Consider the following 17,390-nt stretch of genomic DNA (forward strand, 5'->3'; position numbering starts at 1 on the left):
CATTAGTGTACCACAAAATTACGGAAGTTGTGGCTTGAGTTGGTTTTTAGCAGAGCAGTCACATGACAGGGACTGTCAGCTGACATTTTACTATAATTTTAGGAATAGCAGTGCTTGGGCTAAAGCCCGTGGCAGCTTTTGAAGTGACAACATCCTTATGTTTGGAAGGCACGTCCTTTCACAAATAAAAATGGACAGGGGCAGGGATGGCAGATTGAAGATCTGGACAACGTTTACTATTCAAAAATAATGTCACACATTAATTAAACACCACAAAGTAGTAGATAGGCTCATCAGACTGATAAAAAAATACCAATTACTTTTTCCTATTCCATTTCCAGAGCAGTAGGTGGCAGCATGAAATAACAAAGTTACCGACCCTGAAGCTGCAATATTTTGGCAAACAGCTTTATTTTTAAGAGTAATTTTTTAATCTCTGTTTTTCTAAACTGTCTTCAAATTGCTCAGCTGTGAAATGTTTTAACACAATACGATATCAAAATTTTGTTCCCTCTTACTGCTTATTGCTGCATTCATCCTTATACTGCCTCAGTCTTTCCAGACAGACTTTGATCTACTGTACACAGAGTTTATATTGAAAAAAAATTTCTAGTTTATAACTCCCATTTGTCAATCATCAAACTATAGCAATCACATTTTCATGTGATTACAAATGAACACCAGAACACTCTGGAAATCTGGGCTGCAGTGTCTCACTGCTCCCTCTGCAGAAAGAGGATAAAAAAGTCTCTCAAAGGGTTTTGAGGTTTAAGCAGAAATGGTTAATTGTTGTGAAAATATGAGTGGTTAAACTGAAATTGCTGGTTGCTGTGAAAATGAGAATTGTGTTAGTGCCCAAACTAAACACCGGAAAACAAATTTGGATTGGGCAAATAGAGCCAATGCACAGAGGCCTTCAAAGGCTTTGTGCCAAAGTGAGAGCTTTGAAATCAAGTTAGGTACTGTCTTCATTTTCCCAATCTCCAGATCAATTTCATTCCCAAACCATCCTAAATTTTCCAAGGTTATTGCAATGCACTATGAAGGTTTCCATTACATGGAATTGCTGCTTCCTAACAATTACATCTCAGCTTTTACCAAGTCTTTCCCTTTACATCTTGCTCTCATCAGCCAATATTCACTCAGGTTTTCTTGGCTTAAACAGAGCTGCTTTCCGTGGCACAGAGTTTAAATATTTTCCATCTGTTCTGTTTTCCGTATGGCCTTTATGTTGAAACAACACTTGGGGTTTAATTACTGGGTGATAACACAAAGAATAACGTCAGTTAATTTGTAATCTCCATTAATCTCAGTTGGAGTTGCCTGGGGACACACGTCTCCTGAAAAAATCATTTGAATCATGGCATTTAGCAGAATGGTTACCCTTGGCCAGTGTCACCCACAGCACTCCTCCATCAGGTTAAAATCCTTCGTCTAGGAAAAAACCAGGCTATTGATACACAATGGCACATACGGTGATTTTCATTTGCCCCTAAACATTTTACTTACCTTTACTTTTCTGCTCTGTTTCCACTCAGCCTTGTTAAACCCAGTAATTTGCTCTCTTCTGAGGGCTCATGGTTTCATCTCAAAGCTGATCTGTTTATCGTTTCTTTTGTAAAAATTGAGCCATGTATTAGACAAAGTTGAACAGCATTCTTACTGCATTTTCTTCTATTCACAAAGAATGTGTCATTCATTTTTTTAAATTGTTTCTGTTCTCCTAGATTGCCCATGGGAGCCTAAACCTGACATTTAGATGCTGGCACAGTTCAGATCTCTTTCATGTAGCTGCCTTGTGATTCAACAAATCTATCCCCATTGCATTCAAGAAAGAAATTTTAGGCTGCAAATTTGCTGCCTTGTGATTCAACAAATCTATCCCCATTGCATTCAAGAAAGAAATTTTAGGCTGCAAATTTGATTCATAGGCAGAATGAGCATCAAAACATCAATAGGTTGCTCCCATTTCCAATCCTAAACAAAGCAAGCCTCTCAAAAAGCAGAGTGTCACACCTTCACAGCCAGCCTGAGGGCTGAGCAATGAAACAGCCACGTCTGCACCTGCAGGGACACCCAGGTGCTCCTCAAAGAGAGCCCTCAGGTCTCACTTCTGAAACCTCAAATGGCCTTGGCTGCACTATGATGGGAAAAATGAGATGCAAAGTTATTCAAAAACCACAATGCATTTCAACTGTAAATTATTTTACACCAAACAGTTGGGTCCATTAAATTTCAGACTGCTGTGTTTGAGTTTGCCACATTAAAATTCTCCAAATAGATATTCAGCCTTATTACAATGGATCATTAGAATTTAAATTAATCTTCAAGTCAAGCTGCCTTAATTAGTTCAGGGACAGATTAGAAAGGAAATCCAAAAGCAGTAAGCCGTCATGAAATGATTTTTTTCTGTTTTCAGCAGTGTATGCTGCATCTTAGATTCTCACCTGCCTTGAAAATTCAGAGCTGATATCTCAGCATAAAGCAGGGAAATTGAGCAGCACTTAACTCTGGGAAACTCGTCCTCTTTTGTTGGTTTGGCAGGTAGAGTTTTTTAAGGTCGCTGACATCTAGATATTGAATCAAGCAGTTGCCAGTCAGGAAGCAATTCTGTAAGTGTTGCGTTTGTCTTTTCCAAGGAAACATATTATTATCAATAACCTGAGCCAGTTGAGTTCTGTTACACACTAAAAACATACATTTGTGAAATAGGCTCAGATTTAGGTGTATGTTGAGGAAAGCCAGAACAACTCCTTGAGGCAGTTTAAGTACCCACAGTCACAGTATGTGTATCAAATATATGAATACATACATGCATTTAAATATATATATATATCTTTACTAGGCCATCTGTCTAGAACCTTAGTAGTGATAATTACAGAAGGAAGTTCATTTATGCACTATTTTTGGAAAATCCTTCCCTGCCTCTTTTTTCCTCTGAAACTACAAAGTAGTAGTAAAGGAACTTTTTATTCCAAATTTCTTGCATCATGAATTACACAGAAGCAACCATGTCAAAAGCTGCATTTTCCTCTTCCTTTTACCTCAGACTGACAGCACAAAACTTAGGCCTGAGTAAATTATATTAAAAAACCACAAAAACTGGATCTAAAGAGGAGGACACGGCAGGAAAAACCAATAAGTAGCAACACAGATTTTAGGACATATTTTATTTCATGTGCAAAATTGCCAAGGAAAACACGTGTACAACTTCAGCTAAGCTATAGCCGCTAACATGAAAGGAACTATTCTATGTACTCATAAGCTTTATTTCTAGAATCACCCTATGGCTCAGGGTAAAAACATAGTAATTTGGTAATGATCCAGAACATTTTAAATCCTCCTTTTCAGCCATATGTAAAATTCTACCATCAGCATGTAGTTTTACATAACAGATCTTGGAGATTTTCCTTCTGATTGCATAGTGTAAAATTTTAATTTTTTTTTATTATTATTATTCTCTCAGTTTAATCCCTAGACTAGGCTTTAAATTTGCTCTCAATTTTGCGGCTTCAGAAAATTAATTTTCCCATTTACAGCTGAAACACTCATAAATTTTGAGCAAGTTTCACAGACACAGCCATTACAATTCAGTTGAATCAAGCTGTGGACACCAAAGATAACATGGATATTTGTAATCATGCAGAGCTAGTCCTTTCCATAATTCAAAGACGTAACAAAAGTTCATTTCCTTGGAAAGTGAGATCTGTTGCCTGGGAAGTGAGGCGGTTTACTGATATAAATTCTGTAAATCTCTGAAAAAGAGTCTAGAGGCTGTTACTGGAAAGGCTTCCTAGAACATACCAAAATATTATCAAGAGATGTTGGGTTTTTTTTCCTTGTAAATTCACATCTATTAAAATGCTACCATAGGAACAGGCAATTTATAGCCCTGAACAATTCCCTAAGTTCCATGAAGCAATGAATAGTGCTTCTTACTGAAGCGTGCACTGCAGTCCAGGGTTGGTGTTTCAGCAGGGGAGTGAGGAGAGGCAGTCCCTTCACCCTGCCCCACAGATGGGACACTGAGGCACAGACACATTTTGGACCAACCCAAAATCCTGAAGAAAAGCAAATCGACCTTCTGTCTCCCAACTTCCAGCCACCCATAACCAGAGAGCATCCCCCCTCTCCTGGCACAGTTTTAAGACACTTGTGATGGCTAATTTACTGAGGGGTTACTGTTCTTGAAGAGCACAGGTGTTTTGCCAGTAATTTCAGTGGAAAATGTTACCTAATGTGGGAAATGGATTTGCAGAGAATTCTCAAAGCCTGGCAGAAGGCTCACATGGTCCTGTGCATCTGTATGCAAACTTTGAGATAAGAAATGCTGACTTAGAAAGGCCATGGAATAGGACAGACACGGCTGAGAGAGAAATGGAACTGGAAACAAGTTTCAAATGATGGATTTGCAAATAAGACTAGATACTTTGGAGAAATATGAAAGATGCATTGTAGTAGGACCCCACGAGGGGTAATTTTAGATGATTGGTTTTAGAGCATTAGCAGCATTGTGTGGCAGAAGCTGATAGGCCCAGAAATGCTTATAATGTATCGTAATTAGGGAACAGTTTGGCTTCTGATTGTGATGGTGTGAATTTTAACATCTGTACTGTCTCACCCTTCACATGAGACTGAAAATGGAATAAAAGTTTTTAAAGAGCCTCTCAGTTGCCCATCTCTAAGTCAAAAAAAGGGATCATCCAACAACTTACAGCTTGTTTTGCCTTGACACTAATAGGAGAACACACAAAGCACAACATGGGCTGAAGCCATGCAATGCCATGGCTATTTGAAAATTCTGTCTCATGTTGGTTGTTGCTTCTGCCACACCAGCAGCCTGTCAGCAAGGAAAAGAGTGCACTTCTTTGTGTACACCATGTAAAAGTCAAATTCAGAATGCACAGTGATGGCAGGAAATGAAAATAAAAAGCCTAGGTATATCTGTGTTGGACAGACATGCTTTCTGATGAGATGCAAAGAACTGCCCAGAATTGACTCTTTTGTTGGGCCTGAGCTGTTTCTGTTGGCTTCTAAGTGCTGTAACAAACTGTAAGCCTTGGCAAGATGAGTTCTATCATATTTTCCAAAATTCTTGGCTTCACTCCCATTTTTTTCCTATCAAGCATGATGTTGAATACAGCTTGCAGAAGTCAACACTAGGATGAAATGAAAAAGCCTTCCCAGTCTCTTTGTCATAGAAAGAAGTACTAAAACTTGATTGGTGTGGGATAAAGTGTTTGGGTTTTTTTCCTCACTGCAGCGTGGAGAGTATCAGATAAAGACAGGGATAAAGAATAAACTTCTAGTTTACTTACATCCAGATCTCCTTGCCAGATACACAAGACCTTAACTGATGCCACTGTGTTTGTTATGGTGTTTAGATTGGTTTACACAGCACAGAAATCTTCTGGGCTCCAGTGAAGAAGGAATACTTGGGAAGAGAAATTCACCTGCTCTCTAAACATTGTATTCAGTGGAATGACCTTTCTTTGGGATTTACAGTCCTTTTACAGCCATTATTGCTCAGTAGATAAACGTATGTTTATAAAGTTGCAAAATTATTTACAGAATGCAATATAGTAACAACTTACTCCTTGGGTATGAATTGAATGTGGAAAACTCATGAAGTCAGACTTCTTAAAACAAGAATTATTTTTAACAAATGCAAAAAAAAAAAAAAAAAAGAAAAAGAAAAAAGCCCTCAAATCCCTGAAACACCTCTTCATGATACTTGTAATTATTTTCAAGACATCTATTATATATTTGACTACCTAACTATTTAATGCCCATTTCTCATCTTTCATGAGCTTTATAACACAACAACTCTGAGATTTATCTCTTCATTACTGCCTCTGTACCCCTTAAGGGACCTGAAATGAATGGGGACAAATTGAGGGACAAATAGAATCAGTTTTGAAAAACAGTTTTTTTACACACACACACACACACATATATATACATGAATATGATACAATACTCCTAAGAATATGGTCTTAAGGTGATTTAAAAGCATGAGATATTATGTGATTTGGGGGCATTTCAACTATTTTTAAAATCAGGACCCAAACCACCTTGTGCAACGCAGTTACTCTCAGTAGAGATTCTGCAGTATTGACCAACTTTGCCTTTATGACTTGTCCATCTTGAAGGATTTTTAAAGAGCAAGTCAGGATGCAATTTCTTTACTGACCTATATATAAATCTCACTTCCACAAGCTGAGGTTTGCACTACTGATTTCTGAGAGAAAGGCAAAAGTTTTTTAAAAAGGCATTCTCAAGGAGTACTCTTATCCTTAAAAATGAAAGGAAAAAAAAAAAAAAAAAAACCACAACTTTGAATTATTCTGATAAACAAAAAAGGAAGCTTATTCCTGGAGTTAAAAATTAACCCATGAAGGCAAAGCTGCCAAACACAAGCATTTTCTAGTAGGTAGGAATAACATGCAAGATCCCTCTCCCTCTGTCATTTCGTGTCAGTGAGGGCTGGGAATCCACTGGGATTTATTAATGGATAAGAAAGGCAAGACCAGGACAACAACTGGTTGGACACAGTGTTTGGGGCTGCTGGGATGTGCACAGCATGAGCAGGGGCAGCAAAATGGAGTGACTTCTGCCAGCTCTGAAACTTGCTGCTTTCAAACTCCCTCAGACTTCTAGCAGCTGGCAGTGAGCTCTTATATTGGCAATGCAGGGCTAAAAAAGCATACAGGAAAATGTGATTAATTCTTTAACAGTCAGACATCTTGAAATGTAATGGAAACTGTGGTCAGCTTGGTATGTATCAGCCCTTAAAATAATTCTGTCACTCAACCCAGTGTTGCATTTTCTACCTGCCTCTCATTTTTATCTTACACTTCTTATGTGTCTCATCTTTCAAAGAGAGTCTGAAAAAGAAATTATCACTGCTTAAGATAATATCCTCATTTCTATATATAGGTTTTGCATGCACTTCTATCAAGTTCTACCCATAATATTATGACATACAAATATTACTCATATTTCCAGGCTGAGTGCTGGAGCTTTTCTCCAATACAGATAATATGTCAAGAAATGACTGCCAACAAGTTCCCTTTTATCCTTTTAAAGTTACTCTTCTACTGATGCTAATAAATGTCACATGTAGCTTTTTTCCAGCTGAAAGTGGTTCAGTACCAAGAAGGAATTTTGTGTTGTTTCATTTGCAACTGTTTCTACTGATGATTTACAAATGTGAAGACAGATTTTAGTCAGAAAAACAACATTTTGTGTGCACAATAAACAGTACTTTCCCCTAAACATTTAAAATATATTTAAAGAAAACTAGGGTATTGAGTAGAAAAAGCTATATTACTACTTTTTTCTCAGTAAAAATGGCACGGATATATCTGGATGAGGTTATAACTTCAAACACAAATACTTTCTTCTTTGAAATCAGTATTGAAAAACTATATTGCAATCGTAGCCATACAAAATGTTTATTATATTACAAATTATTTGTACACTATATTTTCACTTTATCATTCCTTTGTGCTCAGACAGTATAAATAGTACAGCATGATTTTTCTTTCCCAGGAATGTCCTAACTGTCTTGATATAATCTTACTTTATACTTAAAAAAAATAAAAATACAGAAACATATTACAAACAGGATAAAAAGGCATCATGAATGAAGAATGTAAGATGGTTTTCTGAATAAAGTGCACCACAAATGGTTTCAGAGTGATGGTTCAGGAAATATTCAATAGACTGCACATCATCCATAATAATACTAAACAAAATTAATTTTGAAACTCTAAAAGGTCTTCCTCAGAAGTATGAAGAGTACTTTGTTTAACTTTCCTGAAATGGTTTTTCTTTCTAGAAGGCTATTTAAATGCTTTTGTTTGGGGGTTTTCCATTTTCTACAGACATCCAAACCCTGGACATGTTTGTATTTTCCAAAACTCTTTGTTTCCAGTATGGCAAGATACAAGATTCATCATGTAAGATACATGAGACTTTACCCTCACACATTTTTCAGTAGAAGTATTAAATTGCTAAAATTTAAGAATGGGAACAGACTTACAAACAGTGTGAAGTGTTCAAAAGATGCCGTTTAAAACCGGAATGCCTTGCTTCCTGTGACTTTTTTGGGAATACGTTGTCACGTTACCCTTTGCACCTCTATGGCTTCAGCATGCTCATCCACAGGATCGTGGCTGCTTCCATAACTTCAGCCTCAGTATAACTCTGCAAAACTGGACTCTAAGCTAGAGAAATTTATTACACGGCACATTTCACCCCCATTGCTTAGAAGGGCCCGTTTACTTGCAAAATTTTACTGGGCTACATAGAGGGATCATTCAAAAACTGAGATAATAAAGCAGATGCAAAATGTGGCTGACATGACCTGGTGTAGCTTTCTCTTCCCAGGTTAGGTCAAGCCAGCTGTGAACCAGCTTAGGCTAAATAAAAGCCAGCTGCTCTTCCATTATGTCTGCACTTACATTACAGTGATCCAAATGACTGAAAAATAAACAGAATTCTGTTCAAGGGGTCTAGTGAAATTTGCTTTTATAGACAAAGCCCAATAGAGAAACTCAGACTTGCTCTCAGTGAGTGAAATTTCCACTGAAGCCAACCAAAATCAGTCTTTCAGTGGCACACTGAGTTTGGCCCTGTATTTTTGAGTTGTTATTTTAAAGTGTGATGCTCTTAGCCAGGTATTAATTCAACCCAATTTGGCTGTGTTACACTGATAATATCAGTATTATCTGCTGACAGGTAACTGAGACAGCAGCCAGCCTTTACTAGACTTGTATTTATATGAAACATTGAGTTTCTTTGGTTGTTTAGTATCTAAGTCATCCAATTGTATATTTGTGTACTCCAGATGTAGCATCTTTATATTGATCAGTAAAATTACCAGGGTTTTTTTTTTTTTCTTTCTTCCTTTTTTTTCTTTTTCCACTTCATTTATGGAAGTTTTCTGACTATAGCAGACTAGTCACTTATATAAATATACAGCACATATATACATAGAAATTACAAAAATACATTTTATTTATATCTGATTTTAAATAATAAAAATTAAATTTCACATTTATTGAAATATTAACTAGCATTCCAAATGCTTCTGCAATATTCAAGGTATTGGAGCAGAAGGTGCCTGTATGGTCTAGGATAATTACGCATCACAGTCTCAGTCAGGGTTTATAATATAATTACTGGGGGAAAAAATAGCTCTGTTTTAAAAGTTTGTGCTTCATCAATTTCTTCTTCTATCCCCTATTCTAGTCTTCTCTCTCCTTCTCTCAATTTAGTGATGGCCAAAAAGCTAAACCAAGTTCCCTTTCCCACATCAGTTAAGACCAAAGAAACTCAGGGAAATTAAATGATCAGACAAAACAGTAATTGAGGATAACCAAATAACCTACTGAAATGAAGGACATTACCTTTAACTCCAGCTGACATCAAACACACCCAACACAACAAATTTCGCAACAACTTCAGTTCCTGGAGCTAATTGCTGAAGGAACTGAAAACAATTGTTCAAGATCTCCAGCTAGTTTGTACAACTGCAAAATATTAACTACTGTCCCATCCAAGTGGTTTGATTTTCTGTTGGGATTGGACTCCTACCACAACGCTGTGTAACAATCAGTGACCTTTATCTTGCACAATATAAAGTCGACATCATTTCTGGCAATGTTCTCTTTTTCACAGAACATTAGTATTTTTGTTAATCCGTGTAACTGTTAACTTATTTACATGTTAATATAGTAATTAGGTCCTCTACATTCAGAACTTCCTGGGTGCGCATTCACCGTGCCAGCGTAATCAAAATCAACTGCAGCTTCAGGTAGCACTTTCTGGCATCACTTTAGTAGATAGCATTGTTAAAGAAAGAGAAAAAAAGCACTGTGTTGAACAGAGGTTTCCTTGTCCAAGCAAGTGTATTCGTTTTTCCAGGTTGGAAGGATTTAAAGGTGTCAGGTTTACCAGCTTCACATGCATTCAGAGTGAAAAGACCAATTATAGAGCAAACGCAAATAACCTTTCTTCATTTCTCTTGGAAGATTTTAGCACCAATATCCTTTGCTGACTCTTCATGCACTGTATTCTCTCAGGCTGAACAAAAAACTCCTCCACAACTCATCAGTGGCACCGAGGGACAAGGTAGCCACCAAATATCAAAATGTCATTCACCTTCTTCACAGTCCTATCCTCTTTCACTTCTTTGTACTGTTAATAGGATGAAGACACTGAGCTATTTACAGGGCTTTTATTTGTATTACTTACTCACGTCGAATTCTTTTGGTTTGAGTACAGTCTCTGGGATGAAAAGGCTGAAACGACTCTGCATTGCTGAAATCAGTACCCCTTACACAATGTCCCACAGCAAACAATTAACATGGCCTCTGCCACGCCAGCCGTGGCCACCAGCAAACCCTGTTCTGCAGTTTTTTTTCTTCTCGAATCAAAGTTTTGGCGTGCAGAAGTTACTTTCAGCAGCTCCACCTCTGGGCCTGCAAATGAAACTTCTTGTGGCGCAGACACGTTCAGCAGCATCTTTAGTGATGATGGGTCATAATACAAGAGCAAAGTGACAAACAATTGCATATGGTTGATTTCATCAGTATGAAACAGTTTCCTGGCAGCTTTTCCTTAGCTGGAAAGCAGAATTTCATGTCTTCAGAGTCCCGTTGCTCTGCTTTAAGTCATTTCATAGCGTTGACTTTTCAGACAGATTAGGATGCCATGGCTTTGGCACAATTCACAGAAAGCTCGTAGCTGAAAATTAAAGGATCACTTTCTTGGCTACCCAATACACAAACACCATGCACAGCAGATATATTAGACTTGGAACTCAAACATATCTGTTTGCTTCTTTGCCAGCTTAGCCACTTCTTCCCTTATCGCCTTGACGAGGGCAGCGGTGGAGATGTTGGTCAGCGGCACGTCGGCGGGGTCGTTGTCGGCCAGGCTCTGCTGGGAGGCGGCGGCGGAGGCCAGCGGGGCCTGCTCCAGGCTGGGGTGCAGGCTGCCCTGCTGGCTGTACTGCCGCGGCAGCCGCGACGGCGAGCTGTGCTGGTAGCGGGGCCGCGGGTAAGCCTCGATGTAGCCGGGAAGCGGGACCTGCAGGGAACGGGAATTGCACACAGTTATACGGGGCGATGGACACACGGTGCCGCCTGCCAGGGACTGCAAACCTGCCCGGGGCACTGCCAGATGTGACAGAGAGGGCCAGATGGAGGGAATTCAGAGTCCCTGGGTTGTAGTACAGGATGTATCCTATCACCATCTTCATGAACTGATGAATCCAGTTGTTGGAGCAGGGCTCTTCCCAAACCCCCCTCCCTCTGGGGTGCCTTCAGTTAATGGCCCATCAATGCCTTGTGCATGACTCACAGATAACTCCCTCCGGGAGCTATCTCTCTTTAATGGGCCATCAAGGACCTCCTGGATGACTCATCATCCCATTGCGAGACGCTCCGCCCACGGGGAGGAGCCAAGCATTCTCACCTGGATATAAGCTGGGATTTGGGACAGTACAGGCAGCCCTCACCCACTGGATTCCCAGAGGACCAGAGCTCCCAGACCTTTCTATGGGATCCCTGCTTCAGGAAGACCACCTCACCTGGACTGCTTCTATCACCCTGCTCACGTTGTATTCTGACTCTGTCAGTGGTCTTTTTGTATTATTGCATTTATATTATTTTTTTTTCCTTTTCTTCTCATTAAATTGTATTTCTGACTTGGAGCTTCTCACTCAGTTTGTTTTCAAACCACAACAGCAACTGACCCGCGGCGCAGCCTGCCAGGGACCATAAACCTGCCCGGGGCACTGCCAGATGTGACAGAGAGGACCAGATGAAGGGAATTCAGAGAAAAATTCAAACCTCAGAATTACCAGCTTCTGCTCACTTATCCCAGCATGTGCCATTGATGTCCCAGCTGTAGCAGCAAAAACATCTGCCTGTCCTCATCTATCATCACCTCCAAAATCCAAGGGAGAAGGTTTTTCTGGAAGTGTGTTCTCTGCTTAGCCAACACTTTATTTTTAAACAAAAAGCGTGATTTTAGTACACCAAAAAGCCCAGGACAGAAAAGCAGAGTTTTCTGATTTGCAGCCACTGTGTAATCCAAACCAGCCAAGTGTCTGGTGTCACTGCTCCTAACAGAACCTGACCAGATCCAGACAACAGGGATAAGCTCAGGGGCACCAGCTTGGAAACTCAAGACTCAAAGGGATACCTGATTGCTCAGAAGTGTCAGGATTTCTGGTCATGTTTAACAGAATTACGTGAGGGATTCATAGGTTTTGTAACTTCACAGCTAAAACTGAAACAGTAACATAGGCCCTTCAGTCACAGTGAGAGATTAAATTTCTTTCTCAAATCAATGAACCATGATAGCAGTCTTTTTGGCACTTAGAAGATTTTAATGCATCAAATAAAAAATAGTATTTATGATTTCCAAAAGTCCATAAAACAGGAATATACAGGCCTTAATTTTGAAGGCTTTATGTCTGACCCTTAGGATTTGTACATCCTCTACACAGCCTTGGGTATCCATCAAGTGCTGAAGAGAATGTCAAACGTTCACTACAGTGTGATGAGACAAATGCAGGAAGCAGGTATGATATGAAAGTGATCATTAGATGTAGGCACCTCTGTTTAGTTCACAACAGGCTCTTCAAAAGGTGATTTTACTAGAACACGTGAACATGCCACCAGAGACCACCAAGGTATTGTTTTCACTAAGCAGCATCCAGCAGTTGGAAAAATAAGTGCTTTGTGGATACAGTTGCCTTGTCCCACAGAACTTAGTGTTTCAGTACTTACCATTTGTCTCAGAGAATAATATAGTACAGTAATTGAGCTTATAAAATAATTCCTTGTTGTCAAATCTCCTGTTTCCTCTACTGTCTTATTTACAGTCTAGGCTAACAGAAATGTGTGAAAAATAAAGAATCTTATAGACGATATTAACTCTCTGTTCTCAAAACTTGTAAGAAAATCTTGGAAGTGTGATCAAGCTATAATCTAGAGGTTCAGAAACCAGGACATGTCCAGAAATTCAAACCCTGAGTATTACTTCGGATCTTTATGCTACTCATTTTTATCCAGGCTTTCTGACTGTGCTATGTTGCTAGTGCTATTATCAGCTCCCCTAGTAATGATTTTCAATTAAAGACATTTTCTTGACAGATTTGCAAGTTCATTGTAGAAACTGCAGTAGTTTCTGCATTTTTACCTCTGTTGCAAGGCCACCAGAGGGCTCAAAATCTGAGTAACAAGGAGTTGTTAAAGCTCTGCCATAGGTAAGTGAAGTCAGAAGAGACATTTGTTTCCTTTGAATTCTATATTGCCATGGTTATTTTTCAGATAGATTCTTACATCCCTCTCCATTTCTCTTTCCCTGAAGACAAGGAAATCCACAACAAAGTTATACTCTTCTCCTTCCAGAGGAAGGAGCTGGGGGCTGGAGATTTGGTTTGCAGTTTTGGCCCGTTTGTTTCAGTCTCCACTTTTGACAAATGATACCTGACTCTTTTTCCACAGGACTGCAGCCAAGAGTAGGGATACGAAAGGGAGGATGAATGGAGGAAAAATAAAATTTCCTTATTTGTTTTGTGGCTTTTTTTTTCCTTCTTAGAGAAAATGTTTTAAATCATTGCTAATGTACAATAGGCCTCCTGGATTTAAGATGTCAGAAGGGTTAAAAACACACATAAAACAAATGAATAAACAGAAAACCAAACACCAAAACAACAACAAAGGAAAATAAAGCTTTTCATGCTTTAAAAGGCAGCTCTGAGAAGAAAATTTATACCAGAGCATCACAAATCTTCAGGTGTCAGGGGCATGTCAGCAGGTGTGCTCAGCTTACAAATGAACAGCTTTTTTTCTGACACTTCAGCCTTCAAATTCAGACTTGTATCTCAAAGTCATACCTAATTCTTTTCCTCACAGGCATTGGGAGCAGTAATGAAGAAGAAACAACAAAAAGCTGCCCCCTGGAACGTTGTCTCTTGCTTAACTGCTCAAAGCCAACTTAGATTTCGACTGCAATTCATTAAAATGTTCTGTTGACAATTTGCACAAGGAAATTGAATCTATCTCCCAGGTTTTTTAACCAGAGTGGTTCTGCATAAATACCAGATGTGAGCTGAAGCAGAAGAACTGATCTTTTTTTCCCCTAGTGCAAAAAAAAAAGCCCTATATTTGAGAAATTGTTTCAAACATGATAAACTACTGCAATTCATTTCAGGATGTTTCAACTTCAGTTCTTTCAAATGTAGGTTTACTTTGGGCTAAAAATTACATCTGTTCCAGTCTGGGATTGTGCAATTAATTATTTAATTTATGATCTGTCACTCCAGCCTTTGGGAGGATTTGAAACACTGCACAGCAGGATTGCAGCAGTGCTGGGAGCTAAGATTTGGGAGCCAGGCTGTCTTGAGAGAAGCCTCCAGGAGTGTAAGATGCTTCCCCAGCTTTCAAACAGCTCAAAGCTGCCCTGAGATGCAGCATCACCTTCTTCTGACACATATCTATCCAAAAATTTAACCTTTCTTGGGAAAGAAAAATAACATTAAACCCACTTTAAACAGGTGCCAGCCCCTAACCTAGTGAATGATTCCACCCTCTAAAGATCTTGCTTACAGTTCATGTTATGAACTGCTGAAGTCTCTATGCCATCTCTTACGGCTTTTCACTACTAGAGATTATTCCCATTCAAGGAAAAAATATCCTTTTTCAGCTTCTTTGTAGACCAGTGAAGAATTGCTGAAAACCCCTCTTGTGCAAAACACAGCAAACCTAGGTGGTTAAAAAAGCAAGGATGCTTACAGAGTCTGCCCACTGCCCTGGCAACTCATTCTCTCCAGCATAGGGCATCCAGGCTTGGTTCCTGTAGGCAGTGGGAGGAGTTGGGATAAAATAGCCCGTGAAGCCAGGTCGGTTTGCTGGAATGGCAAACACTGCTGGTACCGTGTTTCCTGTCAAAAAAAAAAAAAAAAATAGAGTAGATATCATTAATGGCTGAGATTTTCAGATGTAAATCAGAAGATAGTGCTGATGAAATGTGGACTTCATGTTTGTTTGTTGGAGCTTTTCGCTTGGGGCTTTGGGTTAGGCTTTTTCATTCCACCCTCTGACTAGAGAATCTTCATAATGCTGGGAAATACTGGAGAAGGCAAGATCTGCAGCTGTCCTCATAACCACAATACAGCCTTCAGGGAAAGAGTCCCTAGAACTTGATCCTTATAACAAATGATATTTGCCAAAACTTTGACTCATTAGAGAAAAGGCTTTTTTCCCCTTAAGTTTGCTTCCTTGTATTCAGCGTTCAGCTGTTGTTACCATGGGTTTCAGTGCAGTGCACCTTTCTTTTCAGTTTACCCAGTCCTTCTTAATATCTCTAGGCAAAAATCTACAAAAACAAGTGACCAATATGTTTAACAGGCTGTACTCTCAACAATTCCATCATAAAACTTCAATGCTTCTGCAAAAAATACCAAGGTTCTACCTGCTCAGTTTCCTTTCCAGTCTATGGCTGCCATAAATTACACAGCTACAACTTCAATAAATATTTGTTGATTCCAAATCTGGTTTATCACCTTTTGATTAAGATGCATGCATGAGAATACCCAGGAAGCCTCTTGGATTAAAATCCCACTATCACACTCCAATTTGTGTGGAAGGAGCCAGCCACGCTGGCATAAATCTCAGCCAAATCTCTGGATATGGTCACCTCTGCTCTCAGGGAAGGTTTATTCCTGTGGTCCACAGAGATGCAGAGAAAAATTTTGTACAGAGATTATCCACAGGCTACAACTGGGCTGTCTGGAAGACCAGCATCCTAATGTGCATATTTCCCTTGAGATTTGCTATCATAGCTCCATGTATCTGCCTAGTTAAAAATAGAATACAAACAGCTTTCTTGCCCAGTTAAGTCTTCCTTCCTCTAGTGTCTATTTGCAGGCAAAGACAGACTCCAGCAGTGAATCACCAACATCACACTGAGGGCATGAAATCCTCCTCCCTAAATCCTGGATGGGACAGCTGCATATAATCTTTATCAGTTATTAGGTTTTTAGTTTATTCAGTTACGCTACATGGACATGTATTTTGCTTTTCAGATTCACAGAATATAGCAAAACTAACATCATTTACATGAAAAGCAGAAGGACACTAAATCCTTTAAAAACACCACAAAGTACAACTCCAACGTTTTCACTGAGGAATGGAAGCACATTAACATTACACAGCTGGGCAGATTCTCTGTACTAGAATCAATGCAGAGAAAGTAAAATTTCTCCCCCTTCCAACTGCACATTATTTGAATATTGCTACTAACTGCTCTCAGTAGCTATGATACCACTATGCTGACAAAATCACAAAGACATGGGCCTTTCCCTGAAATTCATATGGAGTATAATTGAATTAGCATCAATTACTGGCTGCTTCAAATACCCATCCCCCAGAATCTCATTTACAGCCCTGGCACATTTTTTGCTCTTGAACAATCTACAAGGGGGTTATGCTGCCTGCTCTGAGAGATGCTGGGACGTTGCATGGGCACATGCACAGAGACAGAAAGACTCCACCAGTGACATCCATCCCCAAAGCAGTCTCCATAAGCCCAGATATTTACACTTTCTCAATGACCTCCCATGCAGTCCAGGCCAGAATTGCTATGGATGCAATCAGGGCATGAGAAGAGGAGTAAAATATGGTTTGTAGCACATTTTTTTCCAGAGCAGAAACACGCCACCTCTATCCCAATTCCTCCAGCCCCATGGTTTGGAAGAGGGTGGGCTAAGGGAAGAGGTGTGGTCAATCACTTGTCCTTCCAGGTCATAAACAGCACAAGGATTGCTATTTTAAATGAGTTAGGAAAGCTAAAAATGAGCATTCTTCATACATGTACAGAGAAGAAAGTACTGCTCCTGTACATGGCACACACCTTCTACAGCAAAATACTCTTTTAATTTAACCACAGCCAAAGAAGCAACTACTCAATTATTCAATATTCAATTGGCTGATGTAATTCCTTATCCTAAATTATTATTGCAACATCCTTTTCTTAGAGCTGATGCTGGCCTGGATGAGAGTGATATTGGGCATTAACATTCCAAATCAGTACCTGCAGCAATGTTTCTTCATGCATTGAGGCTATAAAAACTTATTTTCATATCAGAATGCACATTTCTCACAACTGTCCTTGTCTTTACTTGTGTTATAGCCTTTTGTAGCACCTCTCATATATGAAAGTTTCGTTCAACTACTCCCAGAATTATTCTGGCGAACTCCACAATGTACAGGAAGGTCATTTTGTCTCTTCTGAACTGCAGCCACTCTTCAGCAACACACAGCAATAAAATCTCCCCATCGCTGGGTCCAATAAAAAAGTGTATC

At 39.3% G+C, this 17,390-nt stretch overlaps 1 protein-coding gene across 2 annotated transcripts in view; it reads right to left on the reverse strand.

The window, feature by feature from the left end:
• Positions 1-10,799: 10,799 nt before the first annotated feature.
• KIAA1549L (KIAA1549 like) overlaps positions 10,800-17,390 on the reverse strand; it is a 68,601-nt gene continuing 62,010 nt past the window's right edge. For both annotated transcript variants that reach the window (XM_066320482.1, XM_066320481.1), the window contains 2 exons: positions 14,820-14,968; positions 10,800-11,100 (listed from right to left, as the gene is read on the reverse strand). In XM_066320482.1, coding sequence (XP_066176579.1) covers positions 10,819-11,100; positions 14,820-14,968 — 431 coding nt within the window. In that variant the 3' untranslated portion in view covers positions 10,800-10,818. The remainder of the gene's footprint in view (positions 11,101-14,819; positions 14,969-17,390) is intronic.

The sequence above is a fragment of the Sylvia atricapilla genome, chromosome 6 (assembly GCF_009819655.1).
Source record: "Sylvia atricapilla isolate bSylAtr1 chromosome 6, bSylAtr1.pri, whole genome shotgun sequence".
In the NCBI taxonomy this organism is placed as follows: Eukaryota; Metazoa; Chordata; class Aves; order Passeriformes; family Sylviidae; genus Sylvia; species Sylvia atricapilla.